General features: G+C 54.8%; 1 protein-coding gene across 2 annotated transcripts in view; it reads right to left on the bottom strand.

Annotated features, from left to right (window-relative positions):
- The window catches only part of ITGA11 (integrin subunit alpha 11), a 126076-nt gene that overhangs the window by 19168 nt on the left and 89262 nt on the right, over positions 1 to 17646 (bottom strand). For both annotated transcript variants that reach the window (XM_027067624.2, XM_053223821.1), the window contains 8 exons: positions 16677 to 16821; positions 13848 to 13996; positions 9765 to 9905; positions 9322 to 9525; positions 8445 to 8575; positions 4604 to 4770; positions 3238 to 3380; positions 1747 to 1857 (listed from right to left, as the gene is read on the bottom strand). In XM_027067624.2, the coding sequence (XP_026923425.1) occupies positions 1747 to 1857; positions 3238 to 3380; positions 4604 to 4770; positions 8445 to 8575; positions 9322 to 9525; positions 9765 to 9905; positions 13848 to 13996; positions 16677 to 16821 (1191 nt within the window). The remainder of the gene's footprint in view (positions 1 to 1746; positions 1858 to 3237; positions 3381 to 4603; positions 4771 to 8444; positions 8576 to 9321; positions 9526 to 9764; positions 9906 to 13847; positions 13997 to 16676; positions 16822 to 17646) is intronic.

The following is a 17646-nucleotide window of genomic DNA, read 5'->3' as shown; positions in this document are numbered from 1 at the left end:
GAAGAGCGACGGGCGGAGTATGTCTCCTTCGATAGAGACTGGGCACTAGAAATCCAGATTAACAAGATTTTTAGCAATTTAGCCGCTACTCAAAGCCCTCGATAATATGACCCAGATTGTCTTTTTCAGACCTATTTCTCCTTGACATTTTTTAAATGTTTATCTGTATTTGAGAGAGAGAGAGACAGCGAGTGAGTGCGGGAGGGGCAGAGGTGGAGACACAATCGGAAGCAGGCTCCAGGCTCCGAGCTGTCAGCACAGAGCCCGACGCGGGGCTCGAACTCACGAACCGCGAGATCCTGACCTGAGCCGAAGGCGGACGTGTAACCGACTGAGCCACCCAGGCGCCCCCAGCTTGCTTTTTCCTACTTCCATGTCTTGGATATACTGTCAGCTCTCCTGGAACAAAAGCCCACTCTTCCCATTTCTGCATAGCTGAATCTGGTCTATTCTTTAAGGTGCAGCCGACAGTCACCCCCTCCAGGAAGTCTCCCTGCCCTGTCACGTGATTACTCCATCACACTGCCTCTGAGCTCACCCCCGGCCTACAACGCTTACTGCCACCTTGCATGGATATCATGAGCCGGGCAGAGAGTGTGCCCTGCCCGTCAGTCTGCATTGTGGGCTTCCACATGCTTGGAGAATGAGTGGCAGGTTCTCATTCGTTTGCCGTAGCGGCTCTGTAATTACTGCGACGAGGAAAAACCTTAATGACTCAGCGTGTCACCTCTGCTCCTCTCCTGGCTCACTGATGAGGACTCTAGCCTTGCCAGGCCATTCCCCCCTTCTCGAAGTGGGTAACATAACCTCTCTTATACGTCTGTGATGCAGAATCAGGAGAAAGGAGGGAAGGTGTGAGGGTTGAGGGCTGGGTGGTGGAGTCTGGGAGGTCTGGGAAGGCAAAGGGGGAGGAGCTGAACGCAAGGAAGGGGTGAATGGGAGCAGAAAGGGGCTTTCAGAAGCATTGCTGTCGGTCACCCGATCCTTTTATGTTGGAGAAATACAAGTAAGAATGTGAGTGATTCTGAAGTTGTTTGCCGGCGGGAGTCTATAAAACTATGAAATTCTCAGAGACACTGCTCAGAGACTGGCCTTCAGAGGCCATGGTCCTTAGAGAGTTGTGGCGAATGTGAAAGTTGTTTCCCGAATCCTTAAGGCTCAGGAATTAGATATTATGTGTTACGGATTTTGCCTGCTCTCCCAGCACAGCTCAGACAGAATTAAACTGTGACCTTTTCTTTGAGGGGGATTTCGGTGGGAGTTGGAGGTGTGGGGGGCATGTGAGTGTTCAATACCAGAATGTTCTGATGCCCCTGGAGCCAGGGGTTAGGGAGTGTGATTGAGGGGGCTGGAGCACAGCTGCTAGAACCTTCTAGGTGGTTGAATCACCTATTCTGGCCTCCAGTGCCCTCACCTGTAAATGAGGGAGGTGGGCGATTGAGACCTAAGGTCCCTTCTGGTTCTGTGATTCTCCTGGACCTGTTCAGAGCTCACCCTGTGCTGCGGATACAGGGGACCCTCCACCAGGAGAGGCCTGGCCCTCCCCTACAACACGTTCAGCCCGGGTCACAAGGGAGGAGGGATGGAGTCCTATTGCGGGTTTGCAGGGCAGGAGACAGGAGGGTGCAAGAGGGGAAGAACTCCTTTGTACCAGCACACTCGGGATCTGGGCTTTGGGGAGGAGGTCGGGTGTGGTAGGGGGGTTGCTGACGGCCAGGGCTGTGTGCCCCATGTGCCGGGATGTACCGAGACACGGAGGGTGGTGGGCCAGCCGTCGTCCAGCATGGGGCCGTGGTCCGGGTCCTCCAGGGAGTACTCGACCGAGAAGGCCACCGGCTTCACGTAGTCAGCAGTGTCCTGTGTGGGAGGAGATGAGGGAGACGTGAGGAGGCGTGGGGTGCCCATTTCTGGGCCAGGATGCTGAGAGAAAATGTCCACTTTCCTAACACAGGAGGGCTGCTTCCCTGTTGGCCTCAGGGTGAGTCTGGGATGAAGGGGTGTGCTGGATGGATGGAGGTTCAGCAAAAGCTCCTGCTCGGCCTTCAAGGCTGGGCACCTCCACCCCCCCCCCCCCCCCCCAGTGCCTCGGCCTCCAGGGAGCCAGGCTGGGCCCACTACCCCATGTGCACACCCTGTCCAGAGCCCTTACTCCGGCTGGCTCCTTATATGGCATTCGAACTGCCTCTGTGTGCTGATCTCCCTCCTTCAGAAGCACTTGGCACAGGGCTTCACGAATGCATTGAATCAATGAACGAACAAATGTGTGGACAAAACGGGCTGTTCCGGTGGGGGTCCGGGTATGGTTCGTAAAGAAGGGGATGCTTAGAGATGCCTACAAAATCTCCCGCGTGGAACCCAGATCCTGACACAAGTGGCTTCTTTGTATCAGGGCAGTGACCCTCAAACTGGAGGTTTTGCATCCCCGGGGGTGGAGAGGGAGGGTGCAGCAAAACCCTGAGTGCTGAGCCCAACCCCTAGTTTCTGATGCTGGCAGGCCTGGCGTGGGGCTTGGAAACATGCATTGCTAACAGGTTCCCATGTGATGGGGATGCGGCTGGTCCGGGGGCCCATGCTTTGAGAACCAGGACAACAAACACCTCAGAGGGGGCCACGTATTAACAGACGCGAGGACCTCCCATATCCGCTCACTTTTCCGACTTTTGGCCTTTGGACCACGGGGGTCGGGTGGGCTCTTAGTGCCCCCTGCTTGCATCTTAAGGCTGGAGCGGTGGCCTGGGCATTTGGAGTTTCTGGATGTGGCAGACCTCCTATCCTCCTCCTCATCCGTGAAATCAGGCACCAGGCCACTGCTGGTTCCCCCTCTCTGCCAGGCTGGCTGCTCTCGCCTCCTCCTCCCTGCTCCTCCCCACTATGAGCCTGTCCTACCTGGTCCTCATCTTTAGCCAATGCCTGCTTCCATTCCCTCCGCCATGGCCCCCGCACCCTCTGTGAGCCCTCACCGAGCCCAGATTTCACCCTCTGCTAAGGAAACGGCAGACATCACAGGGCTGGGGAAGAAGGGATTTTGGAGGTGGGTACCAGAAGTGGTAGATAGTGTGTCCCAGTAGGGCATGAATATGGGGGGCGGGCAAGGTCTGGGACAGTGTACCCCAGCTGGGCCTCCTGAGGCCCCAGCTGAGCTCAGCTGCCTCTCCCATGGCAGCACCTCGTTCAGCTGTGTCCCCTCCCTGTTTGACCTTGGTCTCTGCTGGTGGGGCTACTGGGCGTCAGGCTCACCAGGACATGGAAGTTGATCCGCTCACAGTGCTGCTGGCTGGAGGAGAGCAGGACAGCTCGGTTGGTGTATCGGTCCCCGCCCTCATCCAGGTGGGCCCGTGGCGTGTACCGCCTCTCATCCGTGGTGGCGTTGTATCTGATGCCTGGAGGAGGGAGAGGGCAAGACCGTGAAGGCGGAGCCACATTTCCACTCAAGACTCTGCCTGTCTTTTAAGAGAGCCTCCTGAAAGCCAGCCTCCTTCAGGAAGCCCTCCAGGCTGGCCGGGGAAGAGCTGCTCTTCTCTTCTCACCAGACCCTAGTGTGGGTGGGAAACTCTGGTGCGGAGAGTGAGAAAGGAGAAAAAGGAGGGGCAGATGGGGCTGGCAATGAAGGGAAAGAGAAAGAGACAGAGATGTAGGAGAAATCAACGTGGTGGAAGAGGAGACAGAACGAGCGGCCAGGGCGATGCCCTCGTTTGACCCCTCCTGGAGGGCGGGATGTCCCCGCCTCTCCCTTCACCTTCCCAGGTCCCGTCAGGCGTGGGTCAGAGCCTCCACAGGCCACAGTTCCCACCCCACGAGCCCTTCCCACTAGCGGCTCCAACCTAAGACACTGCTCTGGGGTTGAAGGCCTGCAGCCTCCTTCCCTGTAACTGGGCTGATCTTTTGCCAAATCCAGGAAAAGCCTCGTCTCGTCCCCTGTACCCCAGCCAGCCCTCTGGGTGCACCGATTCTTGCACCTTCCTCTTTTTATAAATAGAAGTTGAAAGAAGCGCACAGCCACCCAGGCTCGCCTTTACCTTTCCCCCACCCCCCCCCCACCCCCCATCCTTCTGGTGAGCCCTGCTCCCTGGCTGAGAAGCTTTCAGAAATCCCGGTTTCCTGCAGTCTGGTCCCAGAACCTGCAGCTGTCACTTCCTGGGGCCGCCTGGGTCCAGGGCTGCCGTGAGTAGGCGCCTGGCTCAGAGGGAAACTGCCCTGCCCTAGACCGACACCCACTCTGAGCAGTGACCACTCCCACTGGGGGTTTCATCTGTCTGACCCTCTCGTTTCCTGCTTCCCCTCCTGGGTCTGACTCTTCCTCTGCATCCTGGCTGTCCCAGTTCCCTGTTCTCGTCCCAACTTTGCATCCCAACTCTTTCCTTCTTCCTCTGGCCCCTCCCTTGCTGGTCACTGCTGCTCACTGCCATCCCCTTGCTTCTTGGAATTAGATCATCAAATGCAGTCATCAAGGTGGCTCGAGTTGTGACCTGGCCCTTAAAACCTATTTCAGTGAAAGCCCTGGTTTTGAAACAGAACAATCCCAAAGTCTACGGGGGGGGGGGGGGGGGGGTGGTGGTGGCGGTGGAGATCGGGGCGGGGGGGAGCGGGGAGAGGCCTGGTTTACCGACTGTGTCCGTTTTGAAATGGGGTGCCAGGAACACGGGCGTGAAGCAGAGGAAGGCGGCCAGGCAGGTGGCGTCCCTGCCACTGCGTTTGCAATCCCTGTGGAAGATGTTGATCTTGGACGGCTCAAAGTGGAGGCTGGCGTTGATCTGAACCACAGGACGGGACCTGGAGCAGAAGAAGGAGTAGCTGGAGAGTGGGACGTGTGGCTGCTGCGGGGGCCCAGCAGAGCAGGGGACGGAGGCGGTGGGAAGCGGATGGAAGTGGGATCTGGAAAATCTTGGAGGAGGGTGGAGAGCGGCCCCGGAAGTTAAGGTTTTGGGCAAAACAGGGACAGGTGGGTGGAGGGCAGCCACATAGCCCCTGGAGGCAGCCCTTCGACATTTCCCAGGGGCTGTATTTGCTGCAGACCACACTGACTGCCTCCTGCCTCCTCATCCCATCCCTGGACAGCCATTAGAATAATCTGGAGAGTTGTAAAAAACCCTGATGCCCAGTTTGTCCTCCAGATCAAATCAAATCAGGATTGGCATCGACATGTCTGAAAGCAGTGCCTCTCGAATTTTAATATGCTCGCACATCTCCGGGGGATCTTTAAAATGTAGATCCTCACCCAATAAGTGGGGACCAATTCTGTATTTCCAGTAAGCCCTCGGCTGAAGCTGTTGCTGTTGGCCCAGGCCCAAGCTTTGAAGAGCAAGGTGTTAACCTGGAAAGGTGGTTGCAATGTGTGGCCAAAGTGGAGAACCATTCACTGTTGGAGAGATTCCCCATGTATCCACCCTACACGACCCTGTCCAAGCAGGCATGGAAATGCAAATGTATTCTTGTATTGGTCTAAGGAAAACATAATCAGAGAACGAAGTACACCGCCTCTCCAAAGCATGCGTTTCTATAACAAGAAGGAAGTGTAGCGTGATTATCTGTGCTAATGCCCTGCTCTTAGCCTAAGGAATTGTGCCTCCCCTGCGCTGTGCCATGGAGAGGGGGGTTTGGGTCTTGGCTCCACGGTTCCTCACGGACCTCGGGCAGGTCACATGATCTCTCTGAGGGGGATGTGAGAGCCAAAGGAGGTAAGTGAGAGGGGCCCTTTGTGTAAAGTGTAGAGTGCTGTGTAAACACAATAGCTTACGTTAGCGGTTCCCAAACTTGGCTGCCCGTTGGAAACAGATACCTGGGGAATCTTGAAAGTTTACCGCTTGCCTGGGCCCCTTCCCTAGACGTTCTGCTTTATGTGGTCTGGGTAGAGCCCGGCCTGTGAGAGTTTGAAAAACTCTCGGTTTGTGACAACACGGTTGGGTTAGAGGGCATGATGTGAAGTGAAATAAGTCAGACGAAGACAAACACTGTGTGCCTTCACTTATATGTGGAATCTAGAAAGCGAAACAAACGAATAAACCAACAAAGAGCAGCATTAGACCTATAAATACAGAGAACAAACTGAAGGTTGTCAGAGGGGAGGGGGAGGGGGAGTTGGGCAGAAGGGGGGAAGGGGATGGGGCGCCTGGGTGGCTCAGTCCCGTTAAACGGCCGACTTCAGCTCAGGTCATGATCTCGCGGTCCGTGAGTTCGAGCCCCACGTCGGGCTCTGTGCTGACAGCTCGGAGCCTGGAGCCTGTTTCAGATTCTGTGTCTCCCTCTCTCTGACCCTCCCCCATTCATGCTCTGTCTCTCTCTGTCTCAAAAAAATAAATAAACATTAAAAAAAAATTAAAAAAAAAAAAAGAAGGGGGGAAGGGGAGAGGGCGGTACAGGCTACTGGTTGTGGAATGTATACGTCATGGGGGTGAAAGGCGCCACATAAAGAATACAGTCAATGATATTACAATAGGTATGGTGACAGGCTGTACTTGTGGTGAGCACAGCATAATGTATACACTTGTCGAGTCACTATGTCGCACACCCAAAACTAATATAATGTGTGCATCGCCTATATGCGAATTAAAAAAAAAAGAGAGAGAGAGAGAGAAGCTCCCAGTCGATCCTAACGGGGCAGTTTGAGATCCACGGGGTTGGATCCCAGAGTCTTCCCAGAAGGCCCGGACCCACAATTGTACCACTGCTGAGGTAGCACTTAGGTTTAGACCTCAAAAGTTGGAGCTTGCATGGGTCCTTTTGCAGACTGATTCTCTTGGGGTGTGTGTGCATGTGTCTTGTTTCCTGTAAAGGACTTGGTTTATGTGTCGTCCTCCTGACCTGCTAGGCCATGTCTACCACCTACCCTGGGTCTTGCTCACCCGGAACCAATACACTGAACCTCTACCGCCCAAGCCGCTCTTGCTGTCACCCCCAGAGATCCATGAGCCCCAATATGCAAAGGGGACCTTCAGAGAGAGGCCGTGGCCCCGGTGCACGGCACCCCCAGCGCTGCCTTTAGATGGCTTAGCGGTGTGGGGCAGTGAACGCTCTGGCCATGGAGGATGGGGGGGATACGAGGATCCCCCAGATACACTGCTCTCCCTCCTCCCCTACAATGGTCTGTTGCAAGAAGCAGAGATGTGTCCCACCTCGCTGGAAATCCAGTGAGCAAGTGAGGCCCCACTCACACCTGCTCCCCTTTTCTGCTTCAGCATCCTTGACCTTCACCTCTGCCTCTGGGATGAGGCCCTTCCCAAAGCATTAGCATGACCTCTAGTCTGGGGCTCTGTTTTCTAGGGAACCCAGGCTAAGACATCTCCCAACCGGGCCATAATATTCTTGGCGACTGAGAGCGAGTCCACTCCTTCATTCTCCCCGAGGAGTCGTTAGGATACCTCTGTTTCATGCCTTTTTTAAGTTGTATGAAAAATGGGTCTGTGTTCATATAAAATTACACGCAGGTGGAAAAAGATGGGTTGGAAATATGCCAAAATGCTAACAGCGGTAATGTGAAGTGGATGAAGCCCTGAGTGAGTTCTTTCTTTATTTTATAATTTTTCTTTAAGTTATTGGATTTATAATGAAAAATAGCTCATCAACATACATGAAAAATTAAGCCTTTTCTGGCTCAAAAATTGGCAACGCATCACATGGCAAAATATATGGACTTTTAGAAAGCTCCTTTTTTTTTTTTTTTTAAAGCTGTAGACCATTGCTAAAGAGAGGCCCTGAAGAAAGAAAGAAAGAAAGAAAGAAAGAAAGAAAGAAAGAAAGAAAGAAAGAAAGAAAGAAAGAAAGGTCCTGAGTGCAGATGGGTGGCAAATATCTGATGCACTGGTGCAGAAATGAGACCCTCAAAAAGGAAAGAAGTCCGAAGGGGTTTGGAGAAAAGAAATCTGTATTACGTAAAGATTCTTTCACACTAGGGGAGAAGGGAGATCCTTCCAGCTGGTAAGAATATCCTCAGCCTGTCCTTTAAGTAGCTTGAAAAGCTGAAGTGGAAGAAGAGCCCAAACAGCCAGAACTTTTAGGACAAATTCTAAGAGGGGCGTTTGGACACTATAATCTTAGAACTCTGTGGGAAGAGGGATTTGGACTTCAAGACAGCTTACAGTGATTCCACAGGAAGGAAATTTGTAATCACGAGAGGATTAAGAACATGAGGATTAAGAGGGTGAGTTTGGCTGGCAATGATTAAAGACAAAGGGACAAAGGTCCTGAAGAATATTTTTAAAACCCGATGTCTGGGCGCCTGGGTGGCTCAGCCGGTTCAGCATCTGACTCTTGGTGGGGCCCTGATCTCAGGGTCGTGGGAAGATGGCTCTGCACTGAGTGTGGATCCCGCTTCAGATTCTCTCTCTCTCTCCCTCTCTCTCTCTGCCCCTCTTCCCTGCTCTCTCTCTAAAATAAATAAAAACAACAGGCCCCTTCCCCCTCGCCCCCCGCCAAACCCCGGTGTTCATCCTGACCCTCAGCGAACCCACCACAAAATCACAGCATTGCCAAGGGCGCCCACTGCCAGGTCCACCAGCCCATCCTCGTTGAGGTCCAGTTGTCCGTGGATGCTGCAGCCAAAATACTGGAGGCCGGGAACCAAGTCGGAGGCCGCAATTCTCTGCAGGAAGTGGGAAGAGAAAGCCAGGCATGGGCACTGTTCACACAGGGCAGGGCAGGACAACCCTCGGGGAAACTACAATCGGGAGCGCTGGAGAGAGCCCCTTTGGAACCATCAGGAAGCTTCCGGCCCAAAGCCCAAACAGACCCCACTCCTGGTCTGTCTGTCCGGCACCTAACGTCAAGTCATTCTTTTGGATTAAGATCTCGCGTCTTAAAAGGGTTCCCCATTAAGTGTAAATACATGTTCTCTGGCAGGTAACCCAGCGGCCTCCCTGACCATGGTGTGTTAGACTACCTTACTAAGAAAATACGTAGGCAAAAGTGAGGACCCTGAGGGCGTGGGACCTGAGATGGGTCCCTCTTGAGGCGGGCAAGGTTTCCAGCATGTGGCATTTCCAGAGAAGAGCAAGCCCACGTGGGAATTCTCCACTCTCTGTCAACTGCCTGCGTGTGTGTGTGTGTGTGGGGGGTGGGGGTGGGGGTGGGGAGTGAGGTTAGGGTCCCTGGGGTTTTGTTGTTGCAGGGGGAGATAAAGCTACGCAGGGAGAGGGTGCCCGCAGGGGTGATGGGAAGGTCCAGAAGGCAAATGCACCCGTTTCAAAATCCCGACTCGAGGCAACTAGAGCTAGGCCAGACTGGGGTCCTTTCCTGCAGGAGGGCACAGAAGAGGCTCCTGAACTGGATGCTCCAGCAGGAGCGGCCAGGACTCCTGGTCCAGCTCCAGCTGTGGACGGGGAGCGGCACCTGCTTCGGCGTCTTTAGGAGGCTGGCTCGGAAGCCATGGAAGATGTAGATGGCTCCTCCGTGGTTGTCCTCCAGAGGGGCTCCAACCACCACGTCGTTGTAGGAATCCTGATTGAGGTCCCGAACCGAGGCTATGGAGGACCCGAATCGGGCATTCTGGTAGCCGTGGGAATCCTTCAGTGTTCCGTTATAAACAAACCGGTTCTGCGAAACCAGGGGTGGAAAAAGGCTTGGGCTCAGGGGGATGTGGCAAGGACCCTCAGGGTCACGGTCCCCTCTGGCCTGCAGCACCTTGTCTCCAGCCCATGTTCCCCAGAATTTCTGCTCTCCCCGGCCTGGCTCAGCGGGTGGGCACTGGCCTCTCGGGGTGCACCCAGTGAAGGCAGGGCGGGGCCAGGTGCCTCAGAGGGCTCCGCCCGCCCCCCCCCCCCCCGCAGTAGTACCTGTCTCAGGGTGTAGATGTACACCCGGCCCCGCTCTCGGCCCTCGCTGAAGTACATGGGGGCGCCCACCAGCAGGACATCAGTCACCCCGTCGCCGTCGATGTCCACAGAGGTGATCTCGCTCCCGTAGTAGGAGCCTATCTGCAGCACAGGGGTGGGAGAGGGCAGTGCGCTGGGCTGCACAGGGAGCCAAGGACGCCCTTCCACTCGGAACTTGGGTGAACAAAGACAAAGGGTCCTCCCCTTCTCACCCCCCTCTCCCCTCCCGTGGAGCAGACTCACCTATTTTCACTTGGTCCCATCTTTCCCTCTTTCCTCCCTTTTTTTTTTTTTAAAATGTTTATTTATTTATTTTGAGAGATAAAGAGAGAGAGAGAGAGAGAGAATGAGCAGGGGAGGGGCAGAGAGAGAGAGGGAGAGAGAGAATCCCAAGCAGGCTTCAAGCTGTTGGCACTGAGCCCCACTTGGGGCTCAATTTCATGAACAGAGAGATCATGACCTGAGTTGAAATCAAGAGTCAGATGCTTAACTGTCTGAGCCACCCAAGCGCCTCTCCTCCTTTTTTTTTTAAAGTTTATTTATTTTGAGAGAGAGAGAGAGAGAGAGAGAGAGAGAGAGAGAGAGAGAGAGAGAACAGGGAGGGGCAGAGAGAGAGAGAGAGACACAGAGAGAGAATCCCAAGCAGGCTCCACAGTATCAGCACAGAGCCGGACTCGGGACTCCATCCCGCGAACTGAGATCATGACCTGAGCCGAAATCAAGAGCCTGACACATAACTAACTTAGCCACCCAGGCGCCCCAACCCTCTTGTCTCCCTCTGTCATCCCACCCCCTCCACCTCTTCTTTCTTCCCATTGGTTAATTTTATGGATTGCCATTTATTCTGTTTGTAAGCAGCACATATCATGGCAAAAAATGAGCAAAATTAGAAAAAGGTATGAAGAAGAAAATAAAAGTGACCCGTTGTCCAAACATCCAACTATATGTCCCATGTTATAACGTTTTAGTGTATTTTCACCGAGTCTGTTTTGTCTAGAGTGTGTGGCTTGTTTGTGTGTGTGTGTGTATGGCTTTATTTTCACAGTCTGGGATCATACTATATACAGAGCTTATATATGATTTTTGGATAAAGCAATGGGTCATGAGCACTTTCTCCGTGATGTGTTATATTTTTTCCTACAACATGATCATTGGTGGTTTTATAATATTCCAAATTATGCATGTGCCACGTGTATAATCAATCCTCTTGTTGGACACGTGGCTCATTTCTTTAGTTTATATTTTTTAGTTTTTTAGTTTATATTTTTTTTAGTTTATATTTTGAGAGAGAGAGAGAGAGCAGGGGAGGGGAAAAGAGAGAGAGAGAGAGAGCAGGGGAGGGGAAAAGACAGACAGAGAGAGAGAGAGAGAGAGAGAACCCCAAGCGGGCTCTGTGTTATGAGTGCAAAGCTGGACGCTTTGGATCCCAGGAACCATGGAGATCACGACCTGAGCCGAAACCAAGAGGTGGACACTGAACCCACTGAGCCACCCAGGAGCCCCGAGGCTCGTTTCGATTTTTAACGTTACAAATATCCTGGGAATAGCACCTTGGACGGGAGATTATGTTTTCTTTTTAGCATTTGAGCACTCTGTGTTCCTCTCCCACCTTGGGGGCCATGCCCCCCCCTTCAACGAGGGGGCCACTCACCTATTCAAGTCAGAAAGCTGAGGGTCCTCCCCGGCTCCACCGCCACCTCTCCCACCCGCAGGTTCCCAGCAAGCCCTGCCTGGAGTGTGCCAAACACGTCCTGAGTCCGTCTGCTTCCCTCCTCTGCGTTCTCTTCCCCAGGAGAGGCACCTCTGCCGAAGGACCCCCTGCCTCACCCTCCAGTTCACCCCTGCGGGCAGCCAGAGTGGCTTCTAGCAGCTGACCACACCACTCTTTTGCTTTCGGAGGGGTGCAGGGGGAGGTCCAAGTTCTTCAGTGTGACCCTGTTGGACCTGCCTCCCTCCCTCCCTGGCCTCTGCCTACACCCCTTCCCCGCCCCGCACCTCCAAGTTCCCACACTCGCTCCTGACATTCCCAGCGATTTCTCCCAAAGCCCCGGCCCCTGGCTGGGTTCCAGGCTTCCCTCTGCACATACTTTTCTCTTGTCTGCCCCACTCTCCCCTTCTCCCTTCCGGACAATGTCACCGCCCTCAGGTCACTTCCTGTTAGAAGCTGGCCCTGGCCTGCCCTGCCATTTCCCTTTCCACTGCCTGCAAGGGGTGCCCCTCTGCAATCACCCCCAGCCCCATACCAGCACCTGTTCTCCACCCCCGCCCCCACCCAAGAGTGGGCACCCTGTTCCTGCTGTGTCTCCTCCAGGCCTGGGCATAGACAATAACATAACAAATATAATAAATGTTTACTGGACCAGCGGGTCACTTAGGAAGGACGAAGGAGTCCCTCCCAGGGACAGGCCTGTGTGACACGCTTTACAGCCTCAGGTTAGCTCATATGAGCCTCATGCTACCTTAGGAGAGATCACTGTCCTCATTTCACAGGGAACAAACTGAAGCTCAGTGAATCTGAGTCACTTGCCCAAGGTCAGATGGCTGGCTACAGCCAACCTGGGTTGAAACTCCGGTCTGACATCCGAGCCCGTGATACTCCCTCCCCCAGCCGCCTCCTGGCGTAGGGTGCTTTCAGGAGAAATCCATCGTCCGGCATTAAAAGCTTTTAACTGAGGAGAAAGATAGAAAATACGGAAGAGGGGGAAAGGGAAATTCTAAACACAGGGTGGGGGAGGGAAGAGCTATCCCTACCTAAAATAATTAAGAGGCAGACAGAGCAAATAAGGGAGGAGTGGGGGGAGGCATTTGTCTAAATATGTGGCCTCAGCTATGTGGGTCACGGTGATTTGGAATCCACTTAATTTAGCTGCCTTCAGCACTGCGGTTTCTCGTTCGGATGTTGGAGGCGGAACCAGGCAGTAAAAATGTCATAAATTCATCAGCAAATTCCCTCCAGCTCTCAAGGTCTAGCCTTGGATTCCCGAAGAGCCAGCCCTGGGCAGAGTGTGGGCAGGCAGGCTGGGGGACAGAGCAGTGCCCCAGGTCTGCCAGTGCCCTTGAGACGGGAAGGGGAAAGAGAATGATGGCTTCCTGCACCTGGAGGGACTTTGGTTAGACCCAGGGAGGAGCCTGTCCTCATGGTGACAGGCCAAGGGCAGGGGGCAGGGCTGTTCCTGGGCTCCGCAGAGCCGAAGGTGAGCTGGGAATGATGGGAAGGGCCTGGCTAAGGCCCAGCCCAGGCCCAGGGTGCCGTGGATGCTGAGTGTGGCCAGGTGGGGGTGGGGGGGCTGGTTTGGGGTTGTCAGGGGTCAGGAGGCAGTATCATGCAGAAAGTCCTGGATTCTCAACCCGACCCAGCCTCGAATCCACCATGTAACCTTGGAAAAGGGTTGTGGCGTCTCAGGACCACAGTTCCCCTCGGCTGTTGGCATGGCTTGGATCAGAAGAACCCTGTTTCCCGATCTTTCACTACCAGTGACTCTTATAGCTTTTCAGTTGGTATTCGTGACCACCCAACACGAGACTCTTAGCGACACAGTCTGGTTCCCACGCAGCCCAGGCAGGGCAGGGGCTGTACCACTCTGCACTGTTCCCATTCCAGGAACAGGAAAGAGCTGGTGGACCCACGGGGCCTCGCTGTGGGTGCGTTTGCAGCTGCTCCCGCTTCTGGCAGCATGAAGGCGGGCGTGAGGAACGTGACCATCCCCCCGGGATGCCTAGGGGCCCTGGCAGCCCGAGCTGGGGGCCTAGGTGCTGCCTCTAACCCTGAACTCTGGATGTGAACAGAGAGAAGCTGGCAGCCAGGGACAGAGGTCTGGCACCGGAGACAAGAGGCAAACAGATTCTCCCGGGTTCTTGCTGTCGCAGGGACCACGGCCTGGCTTTCTGGGGATGAGACAGTCCAGCTCCAAGGCTGGTATGAAGGAGGTGTGTGACCCCCAACCGGGAAGGATGTCTGTGAAGGAAGAGCAGAGCCCCCGCCAGCCCAGCCTTGCCCACATGCCCTCCCGCCCGGCCCCTGCCCCCAGCCTCCCCCTCCATTACCTGTTCACCCCGCAGGGCCTGGTGGATGGTGAGAGTCCGGTTGTTGTGCATGGTGAACAGGATGGCTTTGCCCGTGTGGTTGAACCGGGGTGCTCCTGCCACGTACACCCGCCCCTGCCTGGAGGACACGACCGACGTGACTGTGTACCCTGCCACGGGAGGAAACAGGCTGGTCTCTGCCCCAGCTCCTGGGCTGCGCCTGAAGGGCCAGCCCAGGGAGTGTATTCAGGGCAGGCTGAGCAGATGTGAAGCAGCGGGGTGGTGTTTCCTAGGAACAACTGGGGAGGCCTGGAAGAGGCAGGGCTCAGGAGGGGGGTAGGGAGGGTGGGGAGAACTCATGCGCCCCACCCCCTGCTGGAGGAAGACAAGGAAGCCAGGTGGGGCTACGAAAAGGCACTGCTGACCTGGAATGTGCATGTGCCCCGGGCCCCTTCACCCGCGTCCCCAAGACGTGTGAGAGAGAGCAGGGAGGAGGGAGGTGGTGAGCCCTGGCCGTGCTTCATCTCGCATGGGGCAGGCTTTGATTTGCAATCTCCACCAACTGTCTCTCTCAGGGACCCGCCAGTGTCCTCACTACTGCAACCTGCTGCTGGGTGGTCTGAAGAACTACAGCACTGGCTGTCCAGGTGGGAGAAGCCGCTCCACTGGGCATCGACGTGGGGTCCCAGCGACTCTTGTGGCCCCAGAGCTTTGCGCCTCAAAGGATGGAGCCCCCTCCTCTCGGTCCCACACATACTCCACGTAAAAGAGGAAGAAATGGAAACCAGGGGCTCTTTTGGAAAGGCCACCAATCCGTGTCCTCAGGATGGCTTTGCCCTATCACCACCCAGCACGGGGGATGCATGCAAAGCCTAGAGCCCCACTTTCTGCCTGATGGTTGAGAGTGGATCCCGGTTTTTAGATGCCTCGTCAGCAGTTCTGGGCTGCTTCCTGGCAAACGGATGTCTCTTTCTGCCATGTGTGCACGTGCGTGGGCATATGTGGGTAACACTACCACTATGGTTCCGCTGGTTGCTTGCATAGCGGCTGCAGGATGTGTAGACAGGTTGATTCAGTGGCTGGGAGAACAGGTGCAGTAGGGCGTGCTACTGTGGTTCCAGACACGGTATTTTTGACTCTTAAAGGTGTATTCTGGGAAATGGGGCTCGAAAGGTCAGCGAAGCCAGAGTGCTGCATAGACTGTGTTGGCTGTGTATTAACACAACCATAAATATATGAGGGTAGGGTGGGATCAGCCTTGCAGAGTGGGGCCGAGGTGTCTTCTGAGCCCTCAGTGGTGCAGCTGAAAATGTTCCCAATTAGCCCTGGGCTTTGGGCTTCCTCAGAAGGAGACACAGCAGTCATGGGAAGGGCTTGGGGGCCGAATGTCCTAGGGGCAGGCGTGGGCCTCTCAAAGCAACAAGCAGCATTGAGAACTTCCTGCTTCCCACAGTCTGCTGGCTGTAGCTTACATTTCCATGTGGTTCTTTGGCCAGCAGGCAGGGCCATCCTGAAAGCTGGACCGGCCTCCCAGAAGGCCTGACAAGATGACAGAAATCCATACAGTTTCCTTGCGGGGAGGCGGAGAGCCTGGTCTCCCAGTCTCCTTCCTCCAAACCTCCCCTTCCCTTGGGGCATGTAGGAAGGAATCTTCCAGAGACCCCAGACCCTGCCCTCATGGATGAGCCCCAGAGGGAGGAGGAAGGAAGAAGGGCTGTGACTGTGGGTAAGGCAAGATAGTTGGGCCTCATGAGGGCTTTTTGATCTGGTTCTACCCCACTAGGGCCCCCTGGGAGGAGGAAGACAGTTATGCTGGGCCAGGAAGAGGTGGATTCATCCTGCTGCCCCTCACTCAGATACCTTCACTATCTCCCTACTACCAACACGAAAAGGCTCTAACTCCTTAACCTGGCATTCGAGGCTTCCTGCTGCAACCTGCGCCAACCTGCTTTCCCCTTCCCCCTCCTGCTCCACCCCTCTGTTCCATCCTGGTCTACTTTCTGTGTCCTGACCCTGCCTAGCACTTTCCACACCTCCCCCCTTTGCTTGAACCTTCTTGGTTTATTCAGTCTTTTTCTGCCTCAGAGACCCGGTGTCAGCCCCAGAACGTGTGCAGTGGGGGCCGGAGTGTGCCAGCCACTGGTCCACGACCACCCACAGTGCTGGTCCTGCTCACTTGGGCCCTGGGCACCAATGTTATCGAGAGAGAGAGAGAGAGAGAGAGAGAGAGAGAGAGAGAGAGAACGATCGGGGAGGGGCAGAGAGAAAGGGAGAGAATGAACCCCAAGCAGGCTCTGCACTATCAGTGCAGAGACCAGGCAGGGCTCAATCCCGCGAACCTCAAGATCACGACGTGAGCTGAGATCAAGAGTCGGATGCTTAACTGACTGAGCCACCCAGGCACCCCTGTGCTGCTCTTTAATGTCTGCTTCCAAAGTGCTTAACGGGAAGCGACTTCTGCCTTGATGGTGAACATTAACAATAAAAACGAACATGGACTTCTCCACGTGCATGTTGCCTTGGGAGGCAGCTCAGCGTGCCCAAACCCTAGCCAAGGCAGAAGGTTTTAAATGCACACCAACAGTGGGCCTGGTATCTAGAAGCATCGACTGAGGCACATTTCAGGTACAGGTGCTTTGCTTACCATTTATTCTACCTGTTTATTGAGAGCCCATTGCATGCCGGGCATGGTGCCAGGTGTGGATACCAGGCTGAAGAGGCAGCGGCCCCTGACCTGTGCCTGGACATTCGCAGGATATTCACAGACAGGTCCTTGTTTCATGTGGGGGCACGTTCCCCTGGGCCCCTCCTCGCCCGCGCCCATTCGCCACACTTAGCTCGGGCTCTTACCTAGATAGGCGCCATGATTCTTGAGCTCCTCGGGAAATTCCTTCAGGTAGGACTCGCGGAGGGGAATGACCTTCCCGCCACTGGTCTCCTTCAGCACGGCTCCGTTCCAGTCATAGGCGCCAACGGCTCCCAGCAGAATGCCATCCTGACATCGGGGAGGGGACACACATCAGCTCGTGTCCCCGGGGGGCCCCTTGCTGGGAAGCCACCTCCAGGTTCTGCACAATGAAGCATCCACCACAGCCTCTTTGGGCACCTTCTCCTGTGTTCACTATTTAACTGACTTCCAGGCAGGGTTCTTGACTTTTGAATGAGGCCAGGACTGTCCACCCCATCCTTAGCACAAAATGGATCAAACAAAGGAATGTTCTAGAAATAGACTCCACCTCTAAAACCAAGCCTCCATTGCTCTTCATAAGCCCCACAGGAAATCTCCTGTCACTGTCCCTTCCTTCTGACGCTCCTGGAAGCTGTGGCCCCTGCCCGTGGCCTCCCTCCACATTCCTCTGTGGCATCTGACTTGCTTCCCTGTGTGCAAATCTTACGTCTTCATTTCTTCAGTAACAATTCACTGAGTGTCTACTCTGGGCTGGCCACTTGCTTGGAGCTGCGATATAGTCCCTGCCCTTGCGGAGCTCAAAGTACCACGCAAATGTGCAAGTTAACATAATAGTTGCAAAGCGTGATAACTGCTATAGGGGATGTGGTAAATACCACAGTGAGGTTTAGTCTAGATTGAAATGGGGGTCAGGAAAAGCATTTTTGAGTAAGTGATGCTCACCCGGACACCTGGAGGGGGAGGAGACGAGTGTGCAAAGGCCCTGAGGCTGGAGAGAGTTTAGAGGCGTTGGTTTTAAGGAACTGGAAGCCGTTTGGTGGGCTGGAGTGCAGAGTGACAGGGGCCAGAGTGACTCTGATGAGGCTGGACAGAGAAGCCAGGGCCACATCTGTGACAGCCTGCACCCTGAGG

This window comes from Acinonyx jubatus, chromosome B3 (genome assembly GCF_027475565.1).
Source record: "Acinonyx jubatus isolate Ajub_Pintada_27869175 chromosome B3, VMU_Ajub_asm_v1.0, whole genome shotgun sequence".
NCBI lineage: Eukaryota > Metazoa > Chordata > Mammalia > Carnivora > Felidae > Acinonyx > Acinonyx jubatus.
The sequence above is the reverse complement of the archived record's forward strand: the minus strand, read 5'-3'. Positions and strand labels throughout refer to the sequence as shown.